The sequence below is a fragment of the Macadamia integrifolia genome, chromosome 8 (assembly GCF_013358625.1).
Source record: "Macadamia integrifolia cultivar HAES 741 chromosome 8, SCU_Mint_v3, whole genome shotgun sequence".
In the NCBI taxonomy this organism is placed as follows: Eukaryota; Viridiplantae; Streptophyta; class Magnoliopsida; order Proteales; family Proteaceae; genus Macadamia; species Macadamia integrifolia.
Window position 1 is genome coordinate 10,137,807 of NC_056564.1, and position 10,173 is coordinate 10,147,979.

The 10,173-nt window shown below is 37.3% G+C and overlaps 1 protein-coding gene across 1 annotated transcript in view; it reads right to left on the reverse strand.

Annotated features, from left to right (window-relative positions):
* Positions 1-2,662: 2,662 nt before the first annotated feature.
* Positions 2,663-10,173, reverse strand: part of LOC122085787 — an 8,407-nt gene continuing 896 nt past the window's right edge. Inside the window, exons 3-5 of the mRNA XM_042654366.1 lie at positions 9,302-9,806; positions 4,060-4,178; positions 2,663-3,237 (exon numbers count right to left, since the gene is read on the reverse strand). Of these exons, the coding sequence (XP_042510300.1) occupies positions 3,036-3,237; positions 4,060-4,178; positions 9,302-9,806 (826 nt within the window). The 3' untranslated portion in view covers positions 2,663-3,035. The remainder of the gene's footprint in view (positions 3,238-4,059; positions 4,179-9,301; positions 9,807-10,173) is intronic.

A 10,173-nucleotide genomic window follows, 5' to 3' on the forward strand; every position in this document is an offset into this window, starting at 1 on the left:
AAAAAAAATAATGTGTTATAATATTGAAAAATATATATTTAATATGCCATGGTACAAGCAAAAATTGCATTTTTATCAGTATATATTCTACTTGGTGCGTTAGATTAAATTAATCGGCATTCCAAACAATGAGCAAGCTACCTCTAGAATTACTTGCAAGCTTACAGCACTCAATCTTTGAATCAAATGAGATATTAATAATATTTTGCAACCACCTTATTTTATTTTTAAATGGGTTAATCGGATTGGTTTTGACTGTTTAAACGGTTCGATTTTCCCAATTTCAATTCAGTTTGAAACCACGGGTTAAACGGCTTGGTTCAGTTTCAACCCGTTTAGCTAATCGGCTTGAAACTTGAAACCATAACCAAACCATTTGCTAAATTGTTTTGCGATTTTGGTGTAAACGACTCGGTTCGATTTTGGTAAACGATTTCAGTTTCAAATTCACATGCTTACCATGATGATATGGGAAGCCATTGCTCCCTCTCCACATGAAATCTCTTATAAAATGTTAGTATAAAGAACATTGACAAAGATAACTTTATAAATTCAAAAGAATAATTATACAAACTTGTATATTTTATACAAAGTTCATATTCTATTAGCATAACACATAAGCATAATGATATCTTGCTTAAGGTTGTCATGCGTTGGCATATCACAATAAGCATGTGAGAGTTTAATATACCAACTTGTTATACCTTGCACAAGGTTATCATGCATTGGCATATCACATTAAGCACGTGAGAGTTCAAAAACTTATAAAAATTTAAAAACTCCTCTTGAATCATTAAAAGTGAGGCTCCCCTTAAAGGGTAAATATATATATGTGATGATGTTACATCATCACGCCAACAATAAATCTTCTCCCTTTTGATTTTCTTTTTCTTCTTCCCCTAATTGGGTAGTTAGATTTGATGAGTTATTAGACAACATTACATCATTTTAGTTTTGAGTAGATTATGATGAGTTATTAAACATCTCTTAACTCCCCATCAATTTATGCACATTTGTTTAATCAAAAGATATATCATTTAAAGCACATTAACCTAGGTCGCAGATGGACTTACATATAGACCAAGAGTGGGATTCAAGACCTGTAAGGCTATCAATGCAAATGCAAATGTTATGCCTTAGTGTATGCTCATGACTTAGTCTAGAATATTTACCCAAAAAAAAAAGGACTTTTTTTTTTTTTTAATATAACAAATTATTTCAGCACTCAAAACACTTAAATACTTTAAAATTAGTAAATATCACACACACATTCTTCTCGTATTCAAACTTTTTTATTATCAAAAGGTTAGTCTTTATCCATACTCCTATTAAGGGGTGAAATAGGGTCGGACTTCTTAAAACCCCAACCCAACACTAGGTCCCAAAAACTCAACCCAGGGCCAACCCAACCTAACTGGGCCCAGGGTTAGGCTGGGTTGACCCTAGCTGATCCTGCATTTATTTTTTATTTTATTTTTGTTCCTACAAAGGGTCCCAGATGTTAAGCCTATACTTACCAAGGGGAAGGGAAAGATGTTAAGACTATGGTCAGCCCTTGTCCACCCTTAATCCATAAATTTACAGCAAACAAGGTTGTCAATTTGGTTATAAGATAGACCATTTAATCGTCTGGCATCACCACATCTCCTAGAAATTGGACTGGCCAAATTTTGGCTCAATTCTTCATGATTACTACTTTATGTGAATTTCATATCAATACATGACAAAAGACACAAAGACATCCTATGTAAAGAAAAGGGGGGAAATAGTTTGGCCATTTGGTCGTCTTAACTCAATATGTAAGAGTATATGGCTTATGTAACACATGATGCAGGCCTAGGGAAATGGGAAAACTATTACTCAACACAACAATTGATTAAGGTTAAAATCGAGCCGGGTTGGGCCAGCCAGACCCAGGCCCAGGACAATCTTGATCAGGGTTGGGTCAGGCTGGTCTCGGTTGACCCTCATAATCGGGTTAGACAGAATTCAGGCTCAAGCAAACCGGGGCGGGTTCGGGACTCAGGGATTCCTATTCCCTATATCGAAACGAATCATACTAATAGTGATCAAAATAAACTAATTCAATGATTAGTATTTAATCACATTTACACTGTTAGTGATTCATTCATTCATTCATTGAACGTTAAAAAATTCATTGATTGAAAGAACCTAGTACAATAGGAAATAAAAGGAACTATTTTAAAGGGATTTTGGCTTTACTACCCAGACTTACTGAAGTTCTAATGAGAAATTTGGACATGTGACTAAACAAGTACTAGTTTTATCCTAAGAAGAGTTTCTAAAATGCTTTCTATTCATTCATAATTTCTTTTCCAGAGGGCCTCTCATCTTCTAGTTCTTCTAGCTCAAACATCTTTATCTTCAGCAGAAGCAAGATGTCTCTTGCTTTTCTTTTTCTCCCATGAATTCCTTCTTGTCTTAATTTAGACAAATGAGAGAATCATTTGGGAATTCTACCTCATGGATGTCTTTTTTCCTTCCTTCTATGATCCTTTGATCCAGACACCCTAGATGATCACAAAAATATTCTATTTGAATTTTCAAATTGAGTTCTCGTGAGATGAAAACACCCTTCATCAATCCTTTGTATTACTTCGGAAGAGTTTGTATGCCAGGCTCTAGTCTGAAGAGATTAGTGTTAGTGAAAATGTAATTTATCTCTAGAAATTTTCTTGGCAACATAGGAGCAACATCACTGGGAGTGTTTCGAGGAAGGAAGGGGAACTAGAATGTAAGGGTAGACAATCCTTGGCCAATGAGCTTGCATGCCTGAGAACCTTTTAATGTGTAGACATTTTTGTTTCTTACAATCTCTCTCCAGCCCTAACCAAGCAAATGGTTTTTTCCAGAAAGGAGATGGCCACAGATACTTGGTACAAAAGAGTTGCTTCTGTCATTTATCAACTGCAGATATAAGTGATGAGCTTTGACAAAGAAACCTTGAATATTCAGTAGTAAATGATGCCCGAAAGGTTGCTTGCTTGCTAAAATTTAATAAACGAGAACTACCATCATTTTGCAACGCCAATAATATATGCATTCCAAGCATCTTCTTGTTGGAAAGTTAACACCTCCTCATACTTAATGTCTCGTCCCGCAGAAAGTCCCTCTGAAGTTCTCATTTCCCTTGCATCTGGCATCCGTCGAATCCAAAAATGGACCGACTGAAATCCAGCCTCTTCCAAGCAGTCCTTGATTTCAGGCAATGACCACCTGGACATATATGAGCAACCCAACAATCTTCACATTTTGCATTGCCTGAGCATACATGACATTACTACCAAGAGGACATGGAATGAAGGGCAAGGTTACAACATAATGTATGCATGTATGTATTAAGGTAAGAAAGAGAGGGGGAAGGAGAGTAACAACTTGATATCCAATATATTGAAGAATGAATTAGTTTAAGAGCTTGGTTCAACCAACTACTATGAATGCCTGTCTAAGGGATCCAAATTCTAATATCTTATTTGAAAAAACAGAGTCCAAACAAAGGAGTTGAGAGCTGCTAAAAGAGGTATTGTCATGACTCACAGAGAAATTGATTCCACAGAAAATTTGACATGAGCCAGTGACACCTTTAGCAGAAGGTCCACATTTAGAATGGAGAGAAACAAAGAGTACTTTGTGAAAAACATGCAAGACCCATTAAGGTTTTATCTAGCAACTGGCCATCGGTCAATATTCAGTCCATACGTTGGCCTTTTTGCCCAATTTATGCCAATTCACTGGCTCAAACAGGAACCTAAGTTGGCAGCCTAGCATGTCAACAATCTTGGGTGCTTCTCAATTCAATCAACCAATCACTTAGAAGGCCATTAAATGCTGGTCAAGAGAAGATAAATGGAATTAAAATCACAGGGTTCAAGATCTACCATGCAATTTTGTTTATCCAGGCAGCTACCAGATAGATAATGACTTTGTAAATTCATATATCTCTATATGTCATTCTTCCACAGGTATCAGGTAGCTAACAGATTATAATACCGACATTTAATTGCTATAGGAAACCTTAGTAAAGAGAAGTTAACTTACAGTCTCCAGTTGTAAGAGAATGCATGTCGAATCTTCTTCTTTTGATTTTTGAGATGAAAATGAAGACTAATTCTTGTTGTGCGATTTATAATATCGAACTCAGCTTGCTCCCACACATACTGTAAGACGTTGAGACTGACAATTAAGCTCCAACAATCAAAAACTTCCAAAAATTCTAGATTTATTAGAGAAGTAATGAAGATTACAACTAAGATGAACGAGTAGATGAAGAAGCTATTCTAATGAACCATAGCTGACAAGGCGTCGCCTAGGCATCAGGGTCCAGGTGCCTTCTTGGGTCCAAGATGACAATACATCTTCTTTGATGAAAAAAAGTTAAACCACCTTGGACACCTCGGCGTTGCCTTGTGACAGCACGGCTTATATCAGTTTATTGACACCTTACGAGTTTACATTGATTTATGTTATTGCTTTGTTTTTTTAATGAATATGCATATATTATTTGTTCAGTATATGTAGGTTCCCTCATATTAGATCATTACTAGTATAATTACATCATACTGCATTGATATGGCTTTCATGTTGCATACAAGCATAATTAAATAAAAGGGCTTGGGATCGCTACCTGGTTGCCTGGCCATTGCGCCAGAACAGGGACCAACCAGGGGGGCAGGGTGGCCTTTTCACCACCACCTGTGTTGGGTGTAGGGGCCCACGACCATGTAACGATCTTTTCCCTTTATAAAAATATCATTTCTACATTACATATACAACAGGCCTAGGTAGGCGCCAATGCACCCCTCTTAACACCTTGGGGCGCCTAGTAGCCTTGACAACTATTCAGTGCACTAAATATGCTAGGTATCAGTGTGCTGATTAATTATGATGAAAACTATAAAGCACAAAATTGTCTTGGTGGCATATTGATCAAAGCTGATTTGAGTAACTTCCATATTATCTTCTAACCAGAGATAAGTTTAGCCTGTTAGGTTTCACTGTGGAAATAAAATAAATAAAAACGAAAACTTTCTTACAAGAGAAACTTTATAATATTATTCAGCAGTGAGGTGAAAATTTACCAAAAACAACATGGGTGCTAGAAAAAGAATGCAATAACTTACAAAGAATTGACGTTAAATAGTAAAGCAAGTGTGTTGAACAGAAGCAGTAAATTTAGGATCATTTGAAATCCAAGTAGAGAGGAGGCAATGTTATTTCTTACCCCATAGCTTTTGAAAATTATTAGAGTAAATTACATGCCCCTCCCCTGTACTTTGCTCGTATTACAAACTCCCCGCCCCCTGTGTTTTAAAAAATTACGTCCCTACCCATGTCAGTTGACGGTGTTAGTGTGGTGTTAGTTTTGAATTGTAAAAGACGATTTTAGCCTTATGAAGTTTTGAACCAAAATATATAAAACTAATTACCTATTTACCCTTATTGCTTCTCAAAACCCTTTTCCCCAAATTGAAATTGAAAACGTTGTGCTCATTATGTCCGGCGAAGTTGAGGTAGTGAAAATCTAGCCTCCCCCCCTTTCGGCAAATGTGAAGAAGGTGGTGGTGATGTTCCATTGTGAACAATCTAATTCGGCCTTGAAACTAGGGTTTGCGGTGTAGATTGAGCTTTCAAAAGGAGAGTTCAATGCTGGCCCAATTCTGGTACTGATCTGGTTTAGTTTCATACATCGAACGAGCCTTATTTTTCTCCAATCGGATCAGCCAACCAGCTGTTACTGTTCACGTGAATATTACCTTGGGGTCCAATATCGACAGCTGGCTTGGGAAAGATGCTACCAGCACTTGTTAAGATATTAGATATTAGTTTTTATTTTTATTTCTAAAGTTTTGTCTTAGCAAGCAAGCTTTGTAAAGGAAGAATTGTTTCCTTTTTTAGTTATTACTTTGTTTCCTATTTGGCTAGCTTAGTGGTCAAGTAAGTTAGTAGTTTCCTTTTTATATGTGAGGCAGGGTAATTAGAAATTATTTCTTAAGTCAAATTAGAAAGTCTTATTTTAGTCCATTAGTTTCCTTTTTTGTTATTTCTTTGTGTCCAAGTTTTTAAGGCTATTTAAAGTCCATTGATCATAATGAGTATAAAGATTGAAGTTTATGAATTTGAGTGTTTACTTATGGCTGAGATAGCTATTACCTGAGAGGGTGAGATGCCCAAAACCTGAGGGGTGAGATGCCCATTCACTAATTCTTCTTCACCTTTCTCAACCCTCCATCAATTTTCTTTCTTTTCCTTTTATTTGTTTATTGTGAGAGAGTGTCTGAGTGATCATTACAAGCTTGTTGAAGTTCAGAAGTTCCACCAAAAGACCATTCAAGGCATGTAGCTGCTGTACTGCAGAACTTCCATAAAGTTTCATTTTTCATTCTTCAAGCATAACTTCCCAACTGGCCATCAGTTGAGGCCCATCTTTTGAGGGTTTATTGACCCATCTAGGACCTTTATCTACTCTAAGTTTTAGTTCCATCTAAACTACGGTTTGTGAGATCTAATATTATCCCCTATTCAGCCAGATTTTTCAGATCCTGCCTGAGATTATGATCATTTGTGATTCTAGTCTTATATTAGGAAGAAATGGAAGAAGAGGGTTTCCTTCGAGAGAGGATGAAGGAGCCATGATTCGATCTGTTGGGCTATCCAGAACGAAGCTCCATATAAGATTTAGATCTCTGAGCCACCGCCTTCTTCGGTGAAAGCATGAGAGAGAGGCTTGGATTAGACCTTCGAAGAATGTGTTGTGACTTGTGAGCGTTTTTTCGTGAATCTTTGGCTTTTGTCTCTTTTTCTTCTCTCTCAGTGAAAGTGTGAGGAGATATAGGCTTGGATTGGTCCTTTCTCTTTTCCTCCAACTCAAGGGTTCATCGTCTACCTCTCCCTTCATTGGTGCAGCCTAAACCCTACACCCTCCCGCTTACCTTAGTGCTTAGCAGAACAGTAACTTTCAAGAAAAAGCAGCGGAAAATAAGAGACCGCGAGAATCAATGAATTCCTAAAGCTTTTGGCACCAAAGCCATTATGATTCCATCAAAGGATCTCTGATCTCGCGCTGCATCACACACAACGCAGTGAAGCTCGAAGCTATTCTCGACAAAAGTCCGACTCTTGATAACCTTCCATGATGAAACCCAAAACCTAAGGATTTCTTTTGTGAAACCAAACAATTTTGATTTCTTGATTAAAAATTTATTCGTTGATTTACATTGAGAAACTAATCTGAAATTGAAATCAAAACCCAATTAAAGAGAAGGAGATAAGCTGAGTTCTTAGCAAGTCTTAGTTTGCCATTCACCGTTCGCCATTCAACCGGAGAAGAAAGAGATAAGAAAGGGGGTTGAAGTGGGAGCAATGGACTATATCATGGATTTTGTTTTGAAAGGGTGAAAGAGTCAAACTACAGTATTGAAGGGTAATATAAGTAGTAATGATTTTTGGAAAAACTTAACGGTTTCAACTTAATGGAGTGGGTCTACTTGTAAGCCCCAACATAATACAAGGGAAAGAGATGTAATTTTTTTTTAAAACAGGGGTGGGGGCGGGTTTGAAACAAGGGCAAAGTACAGGGGAACGGCATCTAATTTACTCATTATTTAAGTGTTTATAAATGAGTAATCAGGCTCATTGGCAAAGAGAGAGGGATGTTATGTGATGTAGATCAGTTACTTGGGCTTATTTTATTGCAAATAAGCCTTGGGTTGTGTTATATATGGGTTGGGCCTTTGATCCCATGGGTTTTCTTTCAAATGGGCCACTTTAATGGGCCTAAAATATGGGTAGAAGGTAGAAAAACGGGATTTAATTCATTAGTTTAATTAGCTGCTATTTAATTCAATAAAGGTCCATTAGGCCATTGGTCAGTTGTAAAATCCTATATGGGCTATTAGTTAGCTAGTCCTACTCCATGTTGGAGTCATAAAGTTAAGTCCTAGTCCTATTTTGAATTCCTAGTTGTAGTAGGAGTGTCTAGTCCTATTTGAAAACTAGCCCCTAGTCTTAGTATGATTGTAAACTTCCCCTCTATAAATAGAGAGGCATATGTACCATTATGGCAGAGAGATCTGAATAAAGAAGATTTGCAATCAATTGCTTAGAGCAGCCGAGATAGCTATGGGTGAGAAGCCCAAGCCGAGATAGCCACCTCCTCTCCCACTTACCTTGTTTCTTCTTTATTTTAATCACTTTATTTTCTTTCTATTTTCTGTTTACTGTTATTAGAAGCTCAGACCTGTCAAAGCAATCAAAATCAGAATCGGCTAGCCAAAGAGTTCTTGTTCTTGAAGCCAATCGACCCTTATTGCTGCCCAAGTATGAGATCTGATCTGTAGATCCTTTGGAGGACTGGTTCTATACTTCTATACTCTAAGAAGATCAATCGATCCTCTATTGAAGGTTATCTAAAGAAGACAAGTTGATGTTCCTACAGAATTCTTCACATTCTCTCTCTTAGGTCTGAAAATCAAGAAAGCGCATAACTCCATAACCAGCCGTCAGAATCCTCTCAACTTTGGGGGTTTTTGTACCCTCCCTAGGGACTATCCACGCCCAAGAGTGTAGCTCAATCGGACTCCTACAGACATGGCTGCACCTCTCTCTTTCTCCAGCTCTATAGCAAGTCTTTCTCTCTCCTGTCGGGTTGGTTTTGGGCTGATTTTGCTCTTACATGGGTATTGTATCCTTGGGGGTTTATTTGATGGTCTTATTTCTTTGTTTCCTAATCTTATTTATATTGTTTGGGGTTATAAACTGTTGGGGTAGTTTCTTGTAATCTACTCCTGTATTATTATGTCAATATTCTTTGTTCAACAATTTGCAACTGACTATGAAAACAAAAGAAATGATTAAACATGCATGTGGTTTCCAGCCCCTTTAAGTTATTGTGTATATAAACAAATGCTAGTCTGGATACAGTGATGATTACAAATAGTACAGTTAATCCAACTACAAGTAATTTGGATAGAATCATAATGCCATTTAATAGGTGCCATGTCCTACATTATTAACATGCTGATTGTAGTCCCACAGAATCTTAGAGAAAATATACAACCACCCTGAAGCAGAATATTTTCATAAAAAGTTCAATCATCTTCTGTCCAAGGTCATCCCTGAGGCTTGTAGAGGAGGTAATTTAGGTCAGTCAAATGCAAACCTCAATAATGACCAGAAAAAGAAAGTTGCCTACATGCATGGACATGATCAACATCATACTGATGCTACTATTAATTAATTCTTACCTTCAAAACAAATAGAAGATGAAGCACAAAGAACTTACAGTAAAGTTTGGGAATCTCCTCTGAAGCCTAAGTTTGCGTTCTGATGATGTACCTCCATAAATGTCCATTACGAATATACCACCTCCCCGAGACAATGTATCAAGAACATTCCTGAAATACAAGATCAGGTCTGCACGCCTATGGAGGCAACAACAGCTGTAATTAAATGCACAAACGATGTCCCTTGCAGACAGTGAACAGTTCATCTTTGTGACATCATCCGTAGAACTACTAGGGTGCTCTTGCATGGTCGATTCTGGGGCAACTGTCTCAGGACACTCTTCACAGTCATCCAGTGTAATGTTTGTAATTAAATCTTGGGGCTTGTTCTTGACTAATCTGGCATTGAGAGGCTGTAGAACATTCCCATGAAACAGGGACATTCTAGAACACCCGTCAGCCCCAATTTTATTTACGTTGTTTTCCAGGCACCAGGCAAGGGCCTCAAGGTCAAAATCCACTCCTACAGCAGTTCGTCTTGGATCACTGCGAAGCCACTCTGTACTGAAATGTAGCAAAATGAAAATGGCAAGCATGATGTACCACAAATTTACAGGTCTGTCTGAAAGGGAAATGGAAGCGAAAATTTCCTTAAATTACATTGCTTACTCCATTTTCATTTCACTGATGTTTGAGAAAAAATGAAGCATATGAAATCCAAAAAAGACCAAAACCAGAAGAAATTAAGAGATGTAGAATTATGGATAGCTATTCAATCAATCATGGCAACTAATTTAAAAATCAAGCAGACAAAACAGAATCCTATTCATGATAATAAGCATTACAAAATGTGAGACTCCACAATCAAATCCTCATCACAAGTATTAAACTCTTCCATAATCAATAAAGAGTATCTGCTTGCATTTCTCTC